The sequence below is a fragment of the Stenella coeruleoalba genome, assembly GCF_951394435.1.
Source record: "Stenella coeruleoalba genome assembly, chromosome: 1".
Lineage (NCBI taxonomy): Eukaryota > Metazoa > Chordata > Mammalia > Artiodactyla > Delphinidae > Stenella > Stenella coeruleoalba.
The window spans coordinates 32967206-32990815 of record NC_137169.1 but is presented as its reverse complement, the minus strand read 5'-3'; the positions used below and the strand labels follow the sequence as shown (position 1 = coordinate 32990815).

The 23610-nt window shown below is 46.4% G+C and overlaps 1 protein-coding gene across 5 annotated transcripts in view; it reads right to left on the bottom strand.

Moving 5' to 3' along the window:
• CTPS1 (CTP synthase 1) overlaps positions 1-23169 on the bottom strand; it is a 30666-nt gene extending 7497 nt beyond the window's left edge. For 3 of the 5 annotated variants that reach the window (XM_079919613.1, XM_079919614.1, XM_079919612.1), the window contains exons 1-12: positions 22161-22683; positions 19391-19569; positions 17287-17457; positions 14433-14533; positions 13545-13661; positions 10729-10812; positions 10167-10247; positions 6600-6751; positions 5364-5496; positions 2523-2611; positions 1626-1720; positions 881-943 (exon numbers count right to left, since the gene is read on the bottom strand). In XM_079919613.1, coding sequence (XP_079775739.1) covers positions 881-943; positions 1626-1720; positions 2523-2611; positions 5364-5496; positions 6600-6751; positions 10167-10247; positions 10729-10812; positions 13545-13661; positions 14433-14533; positions 17287-17457; positions 19391-19569; positions 22161-22351 — 1456 coding nt within the window. In that variant the 5' untranslated portion in view covers positions 22352-22683. Of the gene's footprint in view, positions 1-880; positions 944-1625; positions 1721-2522; positions 2612-5363; positions 5497-6599; positions 6752-10166; positions 10248-10728; positions 10813-13544; positions 13662-14432; positions 14534-17286; positions 17458-19390; positions 19570-22160; positions 22684-22764 lie in introns of those variants that run through there. The other 2 variants (XM_079919615.1, XM_079919616.1) reach the window with 2 other exon arrangements.
• Between the last annotated feature and the right edge of the window lie 441 nt (positions 23170-23610).

Genomic DNA, 23610 nt, shown 5'->3' with positions numbered 1-23610 from the left:
CACCCCAGGGCTCACGCCGTGTATGGCCCACTGCCCCACTGGCTGGGCTCGGCCGTGGGACACGAGCAGGCTCAGAAAAGCCGGCAGAGCAAGCCTGTCATTTCGGGAGCCAGGCAGTCGCCACGCTGTGAGGAAGCTCAGCTGAATTAGTGAACGATGAGACCGAACCCCTGTCCCCGCTGGACAGGACGAGCTCAGACACACCACATGGAGCAGAAAACCACACAGCCAGTCCATGCAACCCACAGAGTGCTGAGAAACAGGAAACCACTGAGTTCTCAGTCTGGACGCAGTAATATAGTCCGTGAGGCATGGCGCCAATATTAGTGAGTATTCCCCGAGTGCCAGGCACTGTGCTGGGACTATTTATAGGCATTATTTCATTCAACTCCTACAACCATGTGACACAGGTACCACTATGACCCCCATCTTACAGAAGAAACAGAGATCCAGAAAGACTAAGTAAGTAACTTGCCTAAAATCACCCATCCTGAGTGATACAGTCAAAATCTGAGCCCAGGTCTGACCAGCTCCAGCACCCAAGTTCATAATAACCACACAGCCTCACACCAGCCAGAGTTAGTTTCCTTGCCGGACACCAGCTCAGGGACGGTGGCCGTGATGACAGGAGTGCGGGCATCGCCAGAGCAGCAGCTGCAGGGGCGGAGCCAGGCGACTTGCTCAGCTGTGTTCCCTCCTCCGGTGGTTGGCGGTTCCCTTGGAGGACAGCGCTTTCCCTCAGTAAATTCAGCAGCTCCCCTAGCTGCATCTGCGAGGTACTGAGAAACCAGGCCTGGCCTCCATGGCTCCCCCTCACCCAACAGCTGCCAGAAACACTGAAGTGAGAAGTTAACAAATTTTTAAGTAGACACTTACTTACCTTGCCATCCCAGCACATTTCTTGAAAATTCAACCACTGCCAACTGCATTCCTAAGCACACGCCTTGCAGGTGGAGGGGAAAAACACATGAAACTCCATTGAAAAGTCAGTTCCCACATTTCCAACCCGCCTACGTGGACTTGGTGTCCTGATTGTTCCCAGAATTCCAATTACAAACTCTCGTAATTCCCTGCTATAAACATGCAGCCCCTGCTATGTTTTATCTGTACCAGATTTCAAAAATGGGGTCTAAGAGTATATGATGATTCCAGGTTTTAGAAGTCATGCGATTTTAGAAATAAATAATATTCTCTTCAGTACTTTAAAATTCAAGTCTTCTTACCCTCTCTCATTAAGTTCCCAGTTACGATTGGTCGTGTTGGAAATGACTAAAATTTACAGCACCAGGAAGCATCCAAAATCATTCTGCCCAATTAGACAGCTGGTGTTCCAAATAAGCATATAAAACGCAGTCTCACATGTCCTGCCAAACAGCTGGGTCCAGTAAATGGACAAGATTTCCTAATTGCTATTTCATTCTCTCAAAATTCCGTGACAGCCACGTGGAGCTCAAGCTTAAATTTTTCCTTTTAAAGACCAGTTGGAATTTCTCAAAAAACAGAACCAAAAAGGCTTATACTTGAGTTGCTATCTGGAAGGATGGCATCTATGTTTGGTTTCGATGATCTCCGTTTTATTTACGGGCTCCCACGGGGCACCTTTTCTTGTCTTTCCTACTCCTTACCCAAAAAAGGCTTCTTCTGTTTCCGAGCCCAGGAGATCGCTTGGATTTTTCCTTCAGTCCCTCGGACACCAAATCCTCCTGGAACCAGCACGCCACTGTGCAAGAGAGCATACCACAAGCACCCCTTTCCAGTCCAGCTCGCAATAACCCTCCAAGGAGTCACTTCCAAGCCACTGGTGCCATGAAGTCACTCCACACACTTGGCTGCTGGGGCTAGGACTGTGATTTCAACACTGCCAATGAGCTGTGCAGAAACACTGTGGACTTAGAAAATGCACACAAAACCATCCACTTTTCTTACTAACATCAGAAAATGCTTATAACCAGTTAAGAAAAAAAAAAAAAGATGTTGTACATAATTGTAATACCACCTCTGCACAGTATCTGTCCCAGGTAGGGATTCTTTCCTTAAGTTTGCCATTTTTTTTACCTCTTGGCTTGAAGTGCTCCCCTGAGTAGGGAGAGGGCCTTTGCTGGCCACACTGACCATGGCTGTATGGCTCCGTAAGATTCAGCTGTTCTAGTGAACTAGATATTCAGGCTTGACTTTTTACTATTGTAGACAAGAGCTGCCCAAAATGAACTATTTATGAGACTCGACTGACGGGTACTCAGCAAATGTTCTGGGTGAAACACCTTTAAATAATAAGCCTTATCCACAGATGCATTCAGTAAACATTATCAATAACATTAGAACTCGCTTTCTTCACATTTAATGAAACTGATGAGCCATATTTTTGTGAGGCTTCAGTCATCCGGTATGTACGTAGTCCTTTCAGCAATTAAAAGACATTGAAACAAGCCGATTTCCTACCACCAGCACAAGAAAGCACAGCACTTGGTTCATTAAGACAAACCCCAAACCCCTGGAAAGCAAAGGTAGCGAGTTCTGCTTACTGAGCGCTGCACAGCTTCTGCCAGGCCTCGTGGTAGCGCACGGGCTCCTCCTGCAAGGTGCTCGGCTCCAAGTCCGTGGAATCTATGTACTGGGAGCGGCCAGAGAGGAGAGAAAAGCAGCAGCCTCGTGACTCCTGAGCGCTCACCATTTCTAAACAGTATTACCAACGCTCCGTCTTTCTCAATTTTAAACTAAAGTTTAAAAACAACCCTAATGTATTTACACTTACTAATCTTTTTAAAATAAACTTTAAGATCTTTCTTATATTTTAAAATATGAGTTTCCTTCCCGAATCATTTAATTCCCAACTCTGGCTGTCCATCCGCTCTACACTCAGTCCGCTAGCGCAGACCCTGAAGTCCTCTCTGTTCAAGATGTCTCCCCCAGTCCATCTTCCCCCAGGTCACTTCTCACTTTTCTCAACTGTGTTGAAGTATAATTTACACACAATGAAACACAAGCATTTTAAGTGTGCACTTCATGAGTTTTGTCCCACACGCACACAAAGGTATGACCACCATTTCGATCAAGATCCAGAAAGCTCCTGTCACCCCCCCCCCCAGTTCCCTCTGCCCCCTGCAAACACCATCCTCCCTGCTTCCTGCCTCAGACAATCTTGGCTCTGCTTTCATCACCGCAGGCTGTAGCTCCTCTAGAACTTCAGACAAATGGAACCATGCAGCGTGCAGCCTTCTGTGCCTGCCGCCTTCAGCTCCCTGCAATGTCTCTGAGATCCGCCCGTGTTGTTGTGTATCACCACAGAGTTTATTCCTTTTTACTGCTGGGTACTTTTCTACTGTAGGAATACACCACACGACATGTTTATCCACCGACTCGTCCTAGACTTCTGGGCTGTCCCCAGATTTTGGCTGTTATGACTAACTGGTCCATTTGTATAAAAATAGATTCTTTTGGTGGACATGTTTTCATTTCTCTCGAGTAAATATCTGGGAGTGGGATTTCTGGGTCACACACAGTAGGCGTGTGTTTACCTTCATATGAAACCGCCAGACTGTTTCCTCAAGCAGCTGCACCAGTTTACACTCCCACACCCTCACTGACACGCTCAGCCACTCAGGTGGGTGGGTGTTGGTATCTCACTGAGACTCAATTTGCATTTATCTCCCTGACAACTGAAGGCGTTGAGCATCTTTTCGTGTATATCATGTGCATCTCCTATGAAGTGTCTGTTCAAATCTTCTGCCCACTTTTTTATTAGGTTGTTCGTTTTTTTCCTGCTCCTTCCTATTGCCCTGCGGTGATTTCCCTGAACCCCAGGGCAAAATCCAGGAGTGGCCCAGTTGAGGGGATTCATGACCTGGCCCTCGCCAGCCTGTCTCCAGATACCCTCCAATTCACACTTTTCCATCCACTGAGTTCCCAACCATTCCACACCTCCAAGTCCTTGGATATGCGCTCCCTGCTGTCGGGAATGCCCTTCCCTGCTACCTTATCCATCTTCCCAACCTGCCCACGGGCCCCTCCTCACACGTCTTCCAGGGTAGGTTTGCCCCCTCTTCTGCCTGCTCCCTCCACACCTGAGAGACCTCACTGACTCGATTCCCCTCTCGGCCACCACCATCTAACACATGATCGGCACAGGCTACCTCCAAGGAGATAAAATAAACGAATGATTGAAGAACTAGCAAAAAAGTAAGTCAGGGCAGGGTAACGAGATCCCACAATTCTTAAAACACATATAACAGCTCATCCTCTCGGCACCTGTTCACCAGCATAAAGCAAGCCACGTTTTCATGCCGAGAAGCCCCTGGAAAGTAGGAGGCCAACCCCAGTGCCAACAGCGAGGGCAGCTGCTCGGGGCCATCAGCTCTGCCCCCTCCCCCCCGAGTCAACACCCCTCAGCACTGAGCTCCAGCTTCACTTCTAATTTCCATCTCTTCCTGATAGGCTCCATCTGGGAGCTACCTTGCTGGAAAAAAGGTATAAAGGGACAAGTGGAAGAGCTGACACATATGGTACTTACTCCCTGCCAGGTACAGTTCTAAGCACTTTATATGAACTCATTCAATTCTTATCATAAGAGCCCTGTGACAACCCTTTTTTTTTTTTTTTTTTTGCGGTACGCACACCTCTCACTGTTGTGGCCTCTCCTGTTGCGGAGCACAGGCTCCGGACGCGCAGGCTCAGCGGCCTTGGCTCACTGGCCCAGCCACTCCGCAGCATGTGGGATCTTCCCGGACCGGGGCACGAACCCACGTCCCCTGCATCGGCAGGCAGACTCCCAACCACTGTGCCACCAGGGAAGCCCAACAACCCTTTTTAAAGATGGGAAAACTGAGGCCCAAAGAGGGCTAAGCAGCTTGCCCAGCATCACACAGCCTCGGAGGCCTGGCCGCCTGGCTCTGGAGCCCCTGCCCTGAACCTCGACACTCCACTGCCTCCAGCCTGACACGCCAGCAGCTCAGCTTCTGCCTGGCACGTCCAGAGCAGAGCACAGTGACTACCGTTCACCGGGCGCTGCCCGTGTTCCCAGCCTCGGCTGGGTGACTGGACACTTGTTCCTGAGAAACCTCCCAGCTCCATGGGGGGGACACTGGCACAGGTGCCAGCAACTGTGCAGCACGCTTAGCCACCAGGACTCCCCATTCCCAGGGTCACCTGACGTTCAGATCCAAGGATTCACTCTCTGGGATTCTACTCTGACTACATCTTCTCTTATTTCCTGAAAATGCTCGGCTGTCCTCTCCCAGCCAGGAGCCAACCACAAATCCTTTTGACTCCTAAAGAAGAAATTCTAAGCTCCAATAACACAAAGCAGGTGTACACGCAGCACCTGAGAGTAGAGACGGCCTCCCTGTACGTGTGCGACACCTCCTCACCTTGATTTCCAATTTGTGGTTTATGGCCAGTGCAGAATGCTCCAGAGCTTTAATGACGGAGGCGTACGAGTCTGAGAACTTGGTGTATTTGCCCACGAGGGCAATAGAACAGGTCTCCAGCAGGCGATCATATCTGTCACACAAAAGTCAAGAAACACCAAATCACTCAGAATGTACATACCCCCGTGAGGTCAAAATCACCTTTTAAAGAGAAGAAAAACATGTCTGGGAAAAATATGATAGGAGCAACTACTGTCTGTGTTCTAGGTACTGCGCAGTAAAGAGGAAGCAATTTTCAGATCAACGTGGCAGGCTTTGTAAAGAAAGTAGGATTTTGGAACCTGTTACAAAGAGATAGCTTCAAAATCCGTTCCAAATTTGGTTTTCTTTTTTTTTTTTTTTTAAGTTAAAAAATTAACAAACACAGACAATTCACAAGAGTTAATGTGATGAAGGGAACAGTCAAATTATGGGGCATCCACACGAGAGTCCGTACTCATTAAAATTTTTCATTATAAAGTATAATTAGTAACACAAAAATAAAACTGTGCCATTTTTGTGGCTGCATAATGATATACAAGCAAATGGACACAGACTGAAAGGGAAAATGTCAAAATGAAAATAAGTATCGCTGAACAACAGCACGCGTGCTCCCTCTACAAATGCTCATTAGTGCCATCCAGCTGACTCGGCAGCTACGACACCACACGCCCAGTGCTCCGAGGCGCTGTGTGAAGATCTGTGAGGTGCTGTGCAAGAGCGAGGAGGCAAGCAGAGTGGGGACAGCTCTCAATCTGATGAGCTTTGACAGCAGCAGGAAGAAAAGACCGGACCCCCTTGTCGATCCTTTTGTAGTATAGGGTGAGCAGCATGTTCCCAAACACAGCTCAGATATTTGGGAGCAGCCAGGAGTGCTCCAGCCACATCCCGCCATCCACGTGGGCCTCGGATACCAGTGCCAACCCACCGCAAGGAGGCCTGTTTGCGTGGGAGACAAGGGCGATAGCTGTGTGATCTGAACTCCCTGAGACCCGGGACCCGGGCCAGCTCTACTGGGACTTCCTCACCCATGATGCAGCTACGTGAGGGCTAAGATCCTTTCTTTACACCCCTTACCGTGAAGGCCTTTTCTAGTGTGAGTTGATAGCACAAGTAAGAAAGAGCTGGATTCCCTGAGCGCCTATGAAAAAAAAAGAAATAAGGCTCGAACTCCCAGCTCCTTATTATGCAGCAAACCTGTCAGCCATCTCTTTCCACTTCATCAGCATTTTCCGTCGCTGCCTCTCAATAGGAAGGTCAAGTCTCCGGAGAAAATAATCTACAACCCCCTGCTCTTCTAACAACAAGGGGACTCGGTAGATGGACGAGACATCGTGGACACAGATCACCTGTTTAAAAATGAGCAAAGGTTAGTTAATTAAAACAAACAAAAGCTAACTGGGCTGACGGACTCCTACCAGCTCTTAGGACCTTGGGAAAATAACTGTTTTAAATTTGAAAACAAAGAAAACGACAACTTTCTAAAAAATATAAATTACCAAACTGACTCAAGAAGAATAGAATACATAGTGGCTAATCTCCTATGAACATGGATGCAAAAATCCTTAAAAAAAAAAAAAGCTCATAAACCAAACCACAAATTAAAAATCCTTAAATCCTTAAAAAAAAATCCTTAAAAAAAAAAAATCATGTCCAAGTAGGAACTGTCCCAAGAACAATGGTTCCCAAAATTGGCTGTCATTGGCATCACCTGGGAGAGCTTCTAAAAATTCAAAAGCCCATGCTGCACCCCACACCACTGACATTTAACAGTGGAATTCACTACATGAATAGATTAAAGTGGGAGGGAAAATCACCTCAGTGGAAGCAGATTTAATAAAACTTCAAAACCAATTCGTAATAACAACTCCTGGTAAATTAGGAGTGTTAGAGAAAATGTGAAAATATAAAAACCCCACAGCAAACATCATTTGGTTTGATATTTAATATTAATGCTTAATATTTAAAGTCTGAAACAAGGCAAAACTGGTCACTAATCACTACTTCTATTCAACAGTGTACTAGAGATATTAGCTATTACAATTAGATAAGAAAAAAATGTACATGAATTGGAAAATAAGAAAAAATTGCCACTAATTGCATATAATATAACTGCTCACCCGTAAAATTCACGGGAATTTACAGGCAAACAATCAGAACTAACGGGGCTTCCCTGGTGGCACAGTGGTTAAGAATCTGCCTGCCAATGGAGGGGACACGGGTTTGAGCCCTGGTCCAGGAAGATCCCACATGCTGCAGAGCAACTAAGCCCGTGCGCCACAACTACTGAGCCTGCGCTCTAGAGCCCGTGAGCCACAACTATTGAAGCCCGCGAGCCTAGAGCCCATGCTCCGCAACAAGAGAAGCCACCGCAGTGAGAAGCCCGCTCGACGCAACTGGAGAAAGCTTGCGCACAGCAACGAAGACCCAACACAGCCAAAAAAATTTAAAGTAAAAAAAAAATTTTTTAAATCAGAACTAACAATTTTAGTAAGGTTGCTAAGCTTGAGATCAATGGGCAGAAGTCAGCAGGGTTTCCTATACATGGGTCTTATTTAATCAGGAAATGTAATTTTTAAAAATACACCATTCACATAGTAACAAAAATTATGAATACCTATAAATAAATTTAAAACACAATTCACAAAGATAAATAAGCCTAAAAACCACCTTTAAAAAGAAAATTGTAGAATATTATTGAAAGTTCTTTCAACACATGGAGCTGGAAGAGATAGATATCTATACATACAAAACGATGAATTGCAAATTTTACTGGAAAGTTACTATCCATAAAAATTAGCTCATAATGAATCCTAGACCTATGTGTTAAGCCCTAAAATTATCAAACTTCAGAAGAAAATCTTCATGACCTTGGTTAAGTAGAGTTCTTAGATATGATACCATAAGCACAACCTATAAAGAAAAAAATGAATAAACTGGGAGTTCATCAAAATGTAAAAGCTTTTATGCTCCCAAAGACACCATTAAGAAAATGAAAAGACATGCACCTGAAATTAGCACATTATAAATCAACTATACTTCAATTAAAAAAAGACAAGACAAATAAAACCAAAAGAAAATGAAAAGACAAACCACAAGCTGGGAGAAAAAAATGTGCAAATCATATATCTGATAAAAGACTTGCACTGAGAATATATAAAGAACTCCTATCACTCAATGAGATAAGCAACCCAATTAAAAACAGGCAAAAGATGTGAAGTTCCAATTTAAATATAGAAACAACTGTCACATTTTTTAATAGTAACTAATTTTAATGACAACCTATTCTATTATAGAATTGAATTACCTTCACTTGCTGGGACAGAAATATCTAAAATAACTGAAGTGCATGAAAAAAGGCTCTTCATAACAATGAAAGTATTCTGATGTTCCATGTACTTAGTACGAAGCAGAATCCCTTTGATGGGCTCCTGGCTCAGGCATCGTGTCCAGGAACACTGATCTCAGGTGCCAGGCTACCCTCACACCCTGAAGCTTGAGCCATCGTGGAGATGGAGAGGACAGCTGCTTCTAATAGTCAAAGGCTTTCCTCTTGCTCTATTCACTTTAATGCCAGGGCAATGACTTTAATTGTTTTATATTCCCTCCCATACTCCTAGAAGCCTTGTGAATGGATTTCTCTTATTTTAGATCTTTTTTTTTTTTTTTTTTTTTTTTTTTTTTTTTTTGCGGTACGCCGGCCTCTCATTGTTGTGGCCTCTCCCATTGCAGAGCACAGGCTCCGGGCGCGCAGGCTCAGTGGCCATGGCTCACAGGCCTAGCCGCTCCGCGGCATGTGGGATCTTCCCGTACCGGGGCGCGAACCCGTGTCCCCTGCATCGGCAGGCGGACTCTCAACCACTGCGCCACCAGGGAAGCCCGGATTTCTCTTATTTTAACCCTGCTCCCTCATCCACTCCTCTCTAGGCCAGGTGGGCTCCCCGCTTAGTCTCCTGATCCTCAAATAACCTAGCAGTAGAACAAACCATCCATAACCTAATCATACGTTCCTTGACCTCAACTTCCCTTCTACTCTCCTTCAGCCAAACCTGATCTAAGCCACAATCCCAACTTACCACCACTGGAATTTCCATTACACGCACCACACTTAGAAAGATCACAGGTTCCAAAATGTTGAATTTCCTGTACCATAGGTAACCTCCATTAGCACAAGTAACAAAAAAGACTATATGTTTAGGGCCTACAACACCTTAGACAGCAGGCAACAGGAATATAAAGTTGAATAAAGTGATCCTTGCCCTCAAGAAGCTCAGTCTATGAGGAGAGACAAACACGGACGAACACACAGACACACAGGAACACTTACACACTACGGGGCAGTATGACAGGCTTACCACCAGGACCTGTGAGACAAACAGGTCACTCAGAGAAGATTAACCCTGAGGTTTGAGGAGGTTTGGAAGGTAAAGCTACTCAGACAATACTGTGTCCTAGCTGGGCTCCAAAGGATGAAAATGAATAGGAGATTGCCAGGCCTATTACAGGGAGAGGGGAACACCCACTCCGCATGGCTGGAGCAAACAGTACAAGGAGCGGGGACAGACAGGAGAGGTAAAAGATGTTCGGGGAACCACAGAAAATAAGGTGATGGAGAATCACAGGGCCGGTGGGTGTCAGTTCTTCTACAGAACAGTCTACTGTCTCAAATTATGAAATAACAACAAGGCTCATGAAACTGGCTAAGAGACACTAGGATAATTAGCAGCAAAAAATAAGTTATGTGAAGATGGGATTTCTACTTACTTGTTCAGGTTCAACGTGGCAGAACATTGATATTTTCTCTTTCACTGACGTGTCGAGAGGATTTGAGCACCTGCACACAACCTAGACATTTGGATGGACACAAGGGGTTACAAAATTGGGTTTTTTCTCCTGACTGAAATTAAAGTAGACACCACACTGTCAAGCTGGATGAAAATGTTAACTCCTAGCACAATGCACAGAAACTGCAAAAATGTTACTTGTTTTCAGAACTGAAATTCCCAAATCCCAAGTTGGAGAAACATGAGAGAGCGGCAGGACAGAGAGATTAATGAGCCAACTGGAGTTTTCCTCAACCGATGTTCTTGGGTAGGAGGGACAGGAGAATGAATGATTGGCTGGAAGGAGAAGACAGGACCTCACACACACCAGGTAAGAAAATCTTTGCAAACCACAACCCAGTTCACTCAGCACTAACCCTACTTCTCCACCATCGGCTCGGCTAACTAAATGGGGGCCAAGAAAAGGTTTTGGCTGCCATGGAGGCGTGATCTTAATTAGACAGATAAGATCACTCTGAAACGAGGTAACCAGGAAATCTTACCAGATCTGGGGAAAGCCCAAGCCCTCTGAGTTCCCGAACACTGTTCTGGGTGGGTTTAGTCTTCTGTTCCCCTGTTGAACTTGGCTATTTTACAGAAGGAAAAAAAAGTTAATTTCTCTATGAAAAGGAATTTTCAGCTGTGACTTTTCCCCGAACCTCTTTTTATAATAGGTAATTTGACCATTTACCTAGTTTAGTTTTTATTTTTGTCAAAGTTACACATGCACATATTTGAGAGTCAAGTAGTTCTGTACGGTTTGTCCTAAAAGCAGTAGTAGCAGCCCTGTCTCCCCTTTCCCCTTTCCAAACCCTAGAGATAGCCACTCTTTCACTCTTTTTTATTTGAAGTACAGCTGATTTACAATGTTATGTTAGTTTCAGGTGTACAGCAAAGTGAGATATATATATGTATATATATATCTTTTTCAGATTCTTTTCCATTATAGGTTATTACAAGATATTGAACGCAGTTCCCTGTGCTACACCGTAGGGCCTTCACTTTCCCACTCCTGGATGATCCTCCTAGTATGCTTTCCTGCTACTTCTTTGACATTTAGTTTGAGGCATTTTCTATTGACTTCCTGTTGGGTAAGGAATCCACTCTTTTCATTCCCCTGCCCCCATTACACGCCCTGCCCTGTGTATGCAACCCCTATTTCATGATCCCTCTTCAGTGTTTACATACTTTTGAGTATTTACATACTGTGTACCATGAAAACCACGTGCCATAACTTTTCCTTTCTGGCCCAATTATTTGTTTTCCTTGGTTGGTTTTTTGGTTTTGTTGATATGCTGAGTTTTCTATGTACTAAATTTTCTTCATTCTCCTCTCATACTTAAAGATACATTTGTTGGGTACAGAATTCTAAGTTAGAAGTCATTTTCCCTAAGAATTTTTAAGGAAACAGCTTCACTGTCTTTTAGCTTTCGGGATTGCTGTTGAAGTCTAATGCCATAATGACTCTTGGTTTTTTTCTTTAGAGTTCTTTTTAGAATTTCTGCCCTATTATTCCAAAATTTCACAACAATGTGCCTTGGTGGGGGTCACTTTTCATTTAATAGGCTGAGCGTTCAGTGGGCCCTTCCAATCTAGAAACTTCTATCTGGAAATTTCCTTGAATTATTTAGATCAGGAATCCGAAAACTTTTTCTATAAAGGGCCAGACAATAAATATTTTAGGTTTTGTGGGCCACAGTCTCTGTCACAACTACCCAACTCTGATTTTTTTTAAATTAATTTTTATTGGAGTATAGTTGATTTATAATGTTGTTAGTTTCTGCTGTACAGCAAAGTGAAACAGTTATACATACATATATATATATATATATATATATATATATATATATATATATATATATCTATCTCCACACTTCTTTAGATTCTTTTCTCATATAGGTCATTAGAGTATTGAGTAGAGTTCCCTGTGCTATACAGTAGGTTCTTATTAATGTTTTAATACAAATGGGCATAGCTGTTTTATTTTCAAAAACAGAGGGTGGGCTGATTTGGCCTGTCTGTTGACCTCTGGTTCACATCACACTTCCCTCTCCATTTCTATTATTTTTTTGAAAATCCCATTATTTGGATCAGAACTCCTAGACCAGCCTCTAATTCTCTTGCCTTTTCTCTCCTATTTTCTCTCTCTTGACCTTTCTTCTCTACTTTTTGGGTATTTCCTTAAACTTCTTTTTCATTCCTGCTATCCAATTTTTAATTCCCAGGAATTCTTATCCATCCTCTGAATGTTCTCTTCTTAAGGTACCCAGCTCTCGTTTAACAGATGCAGTTTACCTCCTCTTAATTCTGAGGATATTACTGATATGTTGCTTTGTTTTCTTTTTCTAAGGTTTCCTTTTCCTACTCCCTGCAGAGCCTCAATTTCCTCTGTTTTTTCTGTTGTTCTGGTCTCTTGCACGCTAAATGCTTTCTCAAAACGTCTGGTGATCACCGGCTGCCGGCTCACTCTAAAAGCTAACCGGAAGTTCTCTGAGTGGGTGACCTTGTCCACCAGGGTCCTCACTGCGGGAATCTGGCTGGTCTGTTTTCACTGAGGAGCCTCTGAGGGCAGTGTGTTTTCTCCTGGGTTAGTTGCATACCCCAAGAAGAATCTTACAATCTCCTACATAGACGGTCCCTGCCTGGCTGTGATGATTCTGCAAATCAAGTAGCAGAAATCACACTGTCCCTAGTGCCTGCTCATCCAGAGAAAGCCTACATTCTCTGCCAAGATGGGAGAGGGACTGATGCCCAATTGTGCATAACAGGGAAGGGGATGCCAGGGTCTAAGTGCTTCTGAAACGGCAGTTATAACGAGTCCCACCCCCAGCCCCAGAGGTGCCCGGTGCTGTCCACTCCTGAGTCTTTGAGGTTCTGCAGGGCAAGCAGGGTTGCTTCCCTGCTTTCTCTGCTGCAGGCTTAGAATCCAGCTCTCCCAGGTCTGCTCAGTCCATTTCTACATGGCCATCTGCTTTCTGCCTTCCTAATTTTTGTCACTACTGCCTCCATTCAGAGTATTTTATCTTTGTGAATTTTTGCCTTAAAAAGAAATTCCCTCTACTCCAGTTGTAGTGGAGTTTCATCACGTAGTAAAGACAAATGGACACATGCAACCCACTGTCTTTAACTGTAATTCCCCTGATTAATTTTCCAAATGTTTTCCATTTGATCTTTTCAAAAAGTATGATTATAATAATTTAAAATTCACAAAGAAGTGTTTTATTCCCTGCTTCCTCAAATATTTGAAACAGATAAGGAATGAAAACCATCCTCTCCTCCCTCCTCTCCATCCCCCAAAGTAAAGCTCTGAATGCCTTACCTGAGGAACTAGACTGACATGAATGTTACAGAAGTTCTCTCTTTTGACCTTGAACTGGAATTGACGGAAGGCCTCAATAAAGGGCATGCTTTCTATATCTCCTACTGTCCCACCAAGCTAGAAGAACAAAGTTAATTTAGAGGTTAAGCACTAAACCTTCCTTTTGTGGTTCAGGTGTCTAACAACCATACTCTGTCATCTCAATTCAATGATCAGTAACAGTGTAATGCAGACTCCCTGGGCCTATAAAATGTCATTTAACATACTGACACTGGACGTTTTTCTTTGTGCTAAAAGATTACTTCTTATGATAGGCTCAACATTCCCCAAGGTTATCATGGATCTTTCCACATCATTTCAAGAAAACGGTCAGGTGAAAGACGCACTAGGAATTTTATTTGTATGAAGAGTCACAAAGCAAAGAAATCAAAATCTTATCTACTTAGCCATAAATAACTTCTATATTAAAAAGCAGTTATAAACCAACTGCTGGAACTTTTGAGTCTCCTGTTTTCACAGGAACACGGAGATCCAACAGCTAGGATCAGCAAAGCAGGAGTACAGAAACTAAAACCAAAACAGGCTCATTCAGAGGGATGAACATTCCTGCCAGAGGAAAGCTGAAGGTCGGGTCACCTGACTTTCTCAAGAGACAGACGAGAATGCGTCATGCCACTCTTACGAACTGCGTGAACGAAGTATTGCTTTCGATGGTGCAGCCACTCCACGTGATGGTGACTGTGCCCTTACCTGCCACGCTGCCCTTAGGAGGGTCAAGGGGTTCACAGGCAACTGGCTTATCAGTTGCTGGTGGGTGACTAAGGAGGAGAAAATGTACATCTGGTCACATGCGCAGGTACCACGGAGTTCCAAACAGACTCAACAAACCTCAATAACACACACTTGAGGCTCCAGGCCATCTTCATCCACGGGTATTAACGCCTGTCTCATTACCCACTCCTGGATTGCATCTGTGATGTGCGGGACGACTGAGGAAGAGAAAGGACATACGTGACCTACACGTCCCATCCCGTCCCATCCGCATCAATTGAGGCAGACACACCCTTTGTGACAACAAACTGCAGAGTAGCAGTGGGCCGTAACAGTATTTTCGAGACCCCTCTCAAATGCCCTTAACAAATCACACTACCCCCGGCCTGCCTTCCAGATTTCCTGGTTGTGACTAGAAGCCCCACAGGAGAGTAGGGACTCGAGGGGTGACCTGAGCCACCCCAGAGCAGTGGCCTCAAAGCGGAATCTACCCGGGCCACTCCTACTGCTTACAGCTGGGGTGGGGGCGGGGGAGCATATCACACCCTTTTTCAAGGACAAGAGAGCACCAGGACCCTGTTCCATTACATTTCCAGCTTACCCAAGGGTGGATAATCTACTGCAGAGACAGGGAAGTGCAGCAGTGGTCGGGAGCACAGCATCTGGGGCCAGAATGCCTGGATTCAAGTCTCAGTTCCACCACTCGTCAGGTGTGGGTCCTTGGGCAAATTACCTAACTATTCGTAAGTTCGATCTCCCTATCCGTTAACTGGAGGTAAGAGCTTCTACTTCCTGAAGTCATGGAAATGTAGCGACAGAGCACTGGTGAGATGCTGAGCAGAGCCCCTGCGTGACGGTGCTCATGAACCCCAGCCGTGGCTCAGCTCTTTTTAGACCACAGTCGTGGGGCTCAGAAGGCCAGCTCCTAAGGGGCAGAGATTGCTGTTTAACTTGCTATGTACAGAACCGGCAGTGCCTCAAGCACAGGATATTACCTATTCCACACACAGCAGCCAGAGTGGTCTTTTAAAATGCAACTCAGAGTTCACCACTCCCAGGCTTAAACTCCCGAATGGCCTCCCACAGCTCTGAGTAAAATGCAACCTCTATGCCATGGCCCTTCAGGGGGCCCCGTGGAACCTGGCTGCAGCCCACCTCTCCCACCTGCCCCTTGGTCTCAGTGCAGGAAGTCTCCCTCCTGGTCCCTGACCAGCCCCCTTGCAGCCGAGGCCCTGGGTCTGCGCCGAGCACCCCTTCTGCTCCGAGCACCCCTTCTGCTCTTCCCAGGGCTGGCCTCCCAGCTCAAACGCCCTCTCTTGGAGGCTTTCCCTGACCACCTGTCCAGACTGCCTTCCACACCACTCTCTCTCTCTCTGTCTCCTCACTCTATTTAGTTCCTTCTCAGCTCCTATCAGACAACTCACTTCACCAGTTTGGTTTTTTCTCTCCCAGAAGGTAACCTCCATGAGGACAACGGCCTCACTGGGCTTGTTCATCATGCACTCCCAGTATCAGCAAGGGTCTGACCACACTGGGCACTCAAGAAATCGCTGATGAGTGAACAAATGAATTAATACACTAGAGGCCTAGAACAGCAAACTGTATGATCAAGATCACTGCAACTCTTAATTGATCCCGTTCTGTGTTGGGAACTCAAGAGAAATACTCGACTGACTGAGCTCCTTTAATTCTCCCAGCAACCCGGATAGGTAGGTACTGTTATTATCCCCATTTCACAGAAAAGGAAATTAGACCTCAAAGAGGGGAAGTAATCTGCCCATGTTCACAAAGCTGGTTAAGTGGCAGAGCTAAGACCTACACATGACCCCCTAGCCCAGAATCCGGCCAGGGTGGCCCCAGGGGAGAGACAGCTGTCAGCGTGACCCTCAGCCTTCAGTCCAGTAAAGTCCAAAGTCAAAAGCAGATTTATTCTCATAACTCAGATGAGAGCCACTCTTCAGCAAGCCCCCAAATCTGGACTTATGCCATCATACTAGACCTGTGGCCTTCCAACACCCACTTTTGAAAAGCAGTGCTAGCCTCAAGTGATCGCTGTGCAAAACCTCCACCCAGCAGACAGACAGACGCTGCACTGGTGAAAGCTCAGGAGGACCCAGAGACCTGCTGCTCAGACTCCCTCTAACCCATGACCAGCCCAAAGGCCAATGGACACAATGGGAGTCCTTTTCCTTCTCCCTGTCTATACACAGAACGTCCCAGATGCGCGACATACACCGTCTGGCTGACTGCCCTCACCTAGCTGCTGTCATCACTTCACACTCATCACTGTGGAAAAACAACAGAAACTAAAACCAAAAAAGGCTCATTCAGAGGGATGAACATTCCTGCCAGAGGAAAGCTGAAGGTCGGGTCACCTGACTTTCTCAAGAGACAGACGAAAATGCGTCATGCCACTCTTATCGGTACAATTCATACTAAGCAAACGTATAAATGCTGAAAAAGGAGAACTGCACGAACGAAGTATTGCTTTCGATGGTGCAGCCACTCCACGTGACGGTAACTGTGCCCTTACCTGCCACGCTGCCCTTAGGAGGGTCAAGGGGTTCACAGGCAACTGGCTTATCAGTTGCTGATGGGTGACTAAGGAGGAGAAAATGTACACCTGGTCACATGCGCAGGTACCACGGAGTTCCAAACAGACTCAACAAACCTCAATTACACACACTTGAGGCTCCAGGCCATCTTCATCCACGGGTATTAACGCCTGTCTCATTACCCAAATCATGAAGCTGGACTGTCAGCTTCAATGCCATTCACAGAGAGGCGGGAGCCTACTCAAGTTACTTTTTGAGTAAACAGCCATGCAACTCTGAATTTTCAACCGAAGACATGGTTCAGTAACAATACCTTGATACTTTCATGATGAAATTGCATAAAAGGCACATTTTTATACACAAAAGAAATTAAACTGGCTAAGACTTTTAAACCTTGAAGGCAAATCCAGTATTACCTTGGACGGTTTTCCCCAAGTAATCTCCTTTGCGTTCCTTGTTAATGACGTACTGATAGATCTTTCCAGTAGTCAGATTATTGTCCTTGGTGAGGCGGATGTCAAGGAAACGTTCATAGTTACCCAGGTCAAGGTCTACTTCCCCACCATCATCCAGCACAAAAACCTCACCTGCAGTGAACAGTGATAATGGTTAGGGTGCGTGAAAGATACAAATACCATGGCACAACTTGAGTTCCCAAATAAAACACTTGAAAAGAACAAAGTCTGCATTAACTTGACAGGAAGCAGGGAAATTTATTTCCAGAAAAGTAAATATGACAAGAAAGAAAAATCACCAATCATTCTGCAAAAGGTTAACTCCATACTTCCAGTTTATCGCCAAACTCAGTCTGAATTAGAAGATTCTGTCATGAAACAGCACGGAATGAACAGAAGGAAACTACAGCCAAGCAAGACACAGGGAACTTTACATGGTATGGCATCCGCCACCTAAAGAAAAAGAACTTTTGTCTCAAGTCTCCTACCTGAGCAGAGAAAGGTTTGAACGTGATAAAAGTAGGATTTGATCCAAAAACCTAAACAAGGTATATATGTTACAGTCGTGTTGATTATAAAAATCGGCTTTTGGGCCACACTTCAGTCCAAAACAAAGGTGTGAAATTGCTCAAGTTTCCTCCTATTCCTTTGTTTAACAATCATTCCTTGAAGTGTCATTCTAGAAATTCTGCCCCAGACGGGGCCTTCCTACCATCACAATGGGAGACAAGCCCCAAAATAGGAAAGTAAAAATGGTCTTCTTTTTCCCTCATCCTCTGCTCTAAGGAATGCCGAAATATTACTCCAATTTTTTCCATCCTTCCTGACACTATTTATTACATAAAGATTTTTGCTCTGATGACACTCATAGATTTTTACTTCACATTAGAAAGTAGGAGTATGAAAACAATTTAAAAACTTGAGGGACTTCTCTGGTGGTGCAGTGGTTAAGAATCCGCCTGCCAAGGCAGGGGATGCGAGTTTGAGCCCTGGTCCAGGAAGATCCCACATGCCGCGGAGCAACTAAGCCCGTGCGCCACAACTGCTGAGCCTGAGCTCTACAGCCCACGAGCCATAGCTACTGAGCCCACGTGCCACAACTACTGAAGCCCGCGCACCTAGAGCCTGTGCTCCGCAACAAGGGAAGCCACCACGAGAAGCCCGCGCACCGCAACGAAGAGTAGCCCCCGCTCACTGCAACTAGAGGAAGCCCGTGCACAGCAATGAGGACCCAACACAGCCAAAAATAAAGAAAGAAAGAAACAAACAAATAAATAAATACTTGAGAAGTATTTTTTAACATGTCTCAATAGTACATCTACCCCCAATTTTAAGAAATTACTCTTAGGCGATTCAGACACAGTTACTCATCACACAGTTGGTAGTAATCAGCAATAACAAAGAAGTATAGTGCTGTTTCCCTACCCTACCTTAACGGTTTCTCCTTTTCACTCACCTCGAAGGATGCTTGTTTTTACTATCCAAACTCTGTTAGCAAAACAGAATCTCAAGCATACAGATCATCGAAATTCAACATCTATCCGTTGCCTGAATCCCTACAAGTGGTCCTTTGGCCTCTGGCTGAACACCTCTAGCAAAGGGAACTCACAAAATCTTCACCCCACTTTTGGAGAGCACTTACTATTATAAAGATCTTACACTGGGCCAAAATCCATGGCCTTACAACTTCTATCCACCCATCCTACTCCTAAAGATTGGGGCCACAAAGTATAAACATAATCCCTCTTCTCAAATATCTGAAGAAAGTTACTGTGTCACCAGATATCTTTCTTCAAGAGAAGAGACAAACTTTCATTCAGCTACCTAAAATATCATTCCTAATACAGAAACCACTGAACTCTAATCACTCCATTGCCTATTAAGATTTCTGCTTCTTCTCTGTCCAACTGAGAAAAGCATCACCGCTATGCTAAGGACCCCTCTCAGAAGGCAGGAAGTGGAGGTCATGGAATGCAAAATACACACAATTTCCAGGGGCTGACAATTTCTCTCACATATTACATAATTATTTTTAAATAAGAAAAAAGAAATGCATTTTGCTTACCATGCTCATAAGGAGAGAATGTTCCTGCATCAATGTTAATATACGGGTCAATTTTAATGGAGGTTACATGTAAACCACACGACTTGAGTATTGTGCCCACACTGCTGGCGATGATTCCTTTTCCAATTCCTGATATGACACCACCAGTAACTAGAATGTACTTCATTTTACTTGTTGACCTGGGAAAAAGAAAAAACATACCTCAACAAATCAAACTGATCTGGGTTCAAATCCTGGCTCTGCCACTTACCAGCCATGAAGTCTCTAGGAGCCTCGGTTTCCCTATCTGTCACATGACTTTGGAAGGTTGTTATATGGGATCCTAACAAATGTTTCTTGGATCACTCGATGGCTTTAGTCAAGTATGACTTGAAAAACAACTGCTAATTAAATAATACAGCTTTTGTTTAAAACTTTGACAGCTAACAACCTCGAGAGCCAACATAATTAAAAAAAAAAGCCAGCTCTGTTGATAGAACATTATGCCCCCAATGCTGGCTGGCACTGCCGCCAGACACTGGGTTGTCAGGCAGGTGCTTCATTATTTTCCCTACATGGAGAAAAAAATTTCAGTCTTGGATGAGCACTCCAATTCCCCATGAAAGAGATAATGTCTTTGGCTAAACTAAAATTTATCACCAAGAACACACAGCTCCTCTAGGTTATAGAAGACCGCATAAAAGAACTTCAACATTTAAAAGGAGTAGCAGTTAAAACTAAAGGTCTTTTAATTAAAGGTAGCTCTCTTCTGAAATGTAATAACTTGCTCCTTGCCAGCAATCTCTCCCAGGTATGCCATGAAGAGAGACTATATATATTGGAGGAAACGGACATCCGACAATAAACCAGTCTGAGCACATAATGGGCAGAGGACTCAAGGAGAGGGGAGATTAAATTAAACCCTAAGAGCCGGACAGTTGTGGCAGGGAATGGAAGAAACAGACTTCACGAGAGATAAAAGAGATGGATGGACGCAAGAACAGCAGGGGCAAGAGGTGAGCAGACAGACAGCGACAGGCTCGCCAGGGAGAATTGATCACTGGCCCCGGTTTTGGAAGCTCAGAAATAGCATTTGGTCAGTACACCCGAATGTGATCAAAATGAGAAACACAATCACAAGGAGAAGAGAATGCTTGCTTTGGCATATGGTCTGGGACATTTTCCTCCTCTGGGAACACTTCTTGTGAAGCCAAATTATAATAAAAATAAGCTAAGAAGGGAACAAGGAAACTGGGCAGTTCTGCTTGAAGCATTCCACCTCCCTGCTCCGCTCTGCTCCTGCCCAAGGCAGGAATAAACATACTTGGCAAAGAGATGAGAACGCTCAGAATGTCTTCCCCCCTCAGACAGCAAGGAAAAGGCCCAACCATGTCCTGCTCTTTCTATTCTGTTGCAGCACTCCCAAAAGCATGCTCCTCGGTTTCGTCAAAATGCACGTGGGATACCCAAAAAGGGCTCTATGGACAGATAAATCAGAGAAATGCTGGTTAAACAGTCAACTGGTTTCTTTAATGCAAGACCTCTGGGAGCCTTTAATAAGCTAATGTGCACTGTGATCTCCCAAAAGGGATATACAGTCAGCAGTTTCCCTAAACTTGTTTGACCCCAAGTCCCTAATATTTGGGGGAAACACTGCTCTGTCACTTCACAGCTGAACAGTGCCTTATTGACATGTGAACATCAGACCTGGCTACATTTTAGAGACATCCTAACCAGGCATATCCCTGAGACTATACCCTGGACTCACTGACTAAATTTTGGATGTTCCAGAAATTCCTCAGCCATCCTGCGTGGGTTATAGAGTGGGTTACTTCTATAGAAGACTCATCTCACCCATTTGCATTTGATTGGCCCCAATTTTACTCTAAGAAGACAACACCTCTCTTTAGGGGAGATGCCTGCAGTCCCCCACAGTGCCCTGCAATAAATATTCTAATGTACTCAAGAGGCCAGGCAGGAGAGGCTGATGGGACCCAGTCACCCCATGTATGGACTACCCTGTAGGTAAGTGCTACTGTGCTAGACACTTTGGGGACTACAAAAATTACTCAGATTTGGGCCCACAGCTCAAGCTGCAGTCCATTTAGAGAGACAGAACATTTACAAATAAATGAGTAATCCAGTGATGGTAGGAAGCAGAGGGATGATGTGTGACAGGTATAAATGGAAAAGGAGAGCAGAAAGCTTTCAGTAGCAAGACCAGGGTAAGGACCATGGCCCATCAGAGAAAGGTGAGAGGAGTGAAGGGAGGAGAGGAACCAGATGGCTGCTGCTGTGTTGACCTGAGACTTGCAACGGCCTTTAAGGGAAAGGGAACAGCGTGGACAGGAAGGTACAGTTATCTACAGAACACAGAGGGAGGGCCAAGGAAAGACACTGGGGGTGAGGGGGTGAGGCGGAGATGGTGGGAAATAAATAGGAAATTTAGACAAGGGTCCAAATCATGGGGCAACTTGAGTGCTCAATCTGAACTTTAGTCTGAAGGTGATGAGAGACATGGGAAGGTTTTCAAGCACAAAAGTAACAGAAATCAAGATGCATCAAAGGAATTCATCAAAGATGACACAACAACAAAGATGTTGTTATTAAATGCCGAGAACCAGTTCCAGCTCCACCACTTGTGTACTGGGACCTGTCAAGTCACAGAAGCCGCCTGAAGCCCAAGTCCTCACATCCGTTAAACGGGGTTGAGAATCTCCGCATCGCCTGTGTCACAGGACTGCTGAGGATTCAAAATTATAATGAGTGTGGATGTAAGTGCGCCACGCACACGTAGTGAACTTCTTTAAAATGCAGCATCTTCGTTCTGGGCGTCCGGTAAGTAAGGAGGCCAGCTGTGGGGCCGAAGCCGACCTTTCCCCGGCACCTGGAGGCCGTCCGGCTCCGCGAGCTCCCAGGACCCCTCCGCCCGCCGAAGTCCGGGCGCGCCGGAGGGGGCCGCAGCCAGGCCGCCGAGCCCATCCCCCACCGCGGCGGGCGTGGCTCGGACCTTGATCCCCCTCTAACGAAGCTAAGGCCGTGCCTTAAGGCCGGAGGGCGAGGGCCGCGGCAGTCCGAATGGAGCGGCGACCGCCGAGCCGCTTGGGGCTGGCTGGGCAGAGGGGGCTCCCGAGCTTCTACGGCCCTCTCCGTCCCACGAGCCACCCTGGCACCCTGGTCAGGCGAGACAGGCCGCGCTGAAATGGGCGCTGCCGGGACCCGCAGCCCTGCACCCGCGGCCTTCCCCCGCCGCCCCACGCCCCCCGCGGCCGGTCTCCCCGGCGGCGCCCGGCCACGCGGCCCCGTGCGCGGGAGCCGGCTCCTTGCCGGCCTGGCCGCCCGCCCCACTCCCTTTAGGCACGCAGCCCATTGGGCAGGCCGGCGGGCCACCTCACCCCTGATTGGTGGGAGCTGTGTCTGTCACCGGCGGTGGGGCTGTCCCGCGCCGGGCTCTGCTCCTGCCTCCGACTCCTGCACGGGAGAACAGCTCCCGCGGGATCCCTGGAGTCAGCCTACCTGAGGCCGGCTTTAAATCCTGCCGTCGGCTTAAGAGCTGAGAGGGCGACGCTCACGCTGAGCCCCCGGCAGCCAGTGCACCAGCCCGACCGCATGCGCCGGGCAGTCTTTCACGGAGGCGGGCTCTAGGCGGTGCGCACGCAGAGGCGGGGGGCGGGGTGGGGGCGCGGGCCCGCCCCAGGGCGGGACCTGGGTGCGCCGGCCTCAGGGTCCGGAGTGCGCCGGCGCGAGGCCGGCGCGCTTTGCTAGTAGTGCTGCCTGCTTCTCCGGATCAATTTCCCAGCGCTGCTGTCGCCCGGCAGACGCAAGAGGTACGAGACGGGGCAGGTCATGGCGTCTTTGCCTTGTAGCCTTTGTCACAGCCAGTGGTTCAGGCTTCCTCTTTTGAGGGGGAGGAGACCATGTTTTGACTCACACCTGGCAAATCCATCGCCTGGCTCCAGCCCCCCCCCCCCCACCCCGCAAAGGCCTTCTAGGAGAGGCGAGATCCATCACACCGTGTCCCTGAACCGTCTGACCTTGTGGGCAAGGTGGTGCGACCCCAACCCATCTCTCTCTCTCACGCGGCGCCCTCTGAACCAAGGGATGCCGACAGTGTCACTCTCCGCCTCTATTACAGGGAAGGCCAAGACGGCGGCTGGGCGCTGGCTCCTTCCTCAGCTGATGGGAGTAAGAATGAGAGAAGCAGAAAGAAAAGCCGGTGTGAAAGCCTCAGTCGCCCAGCC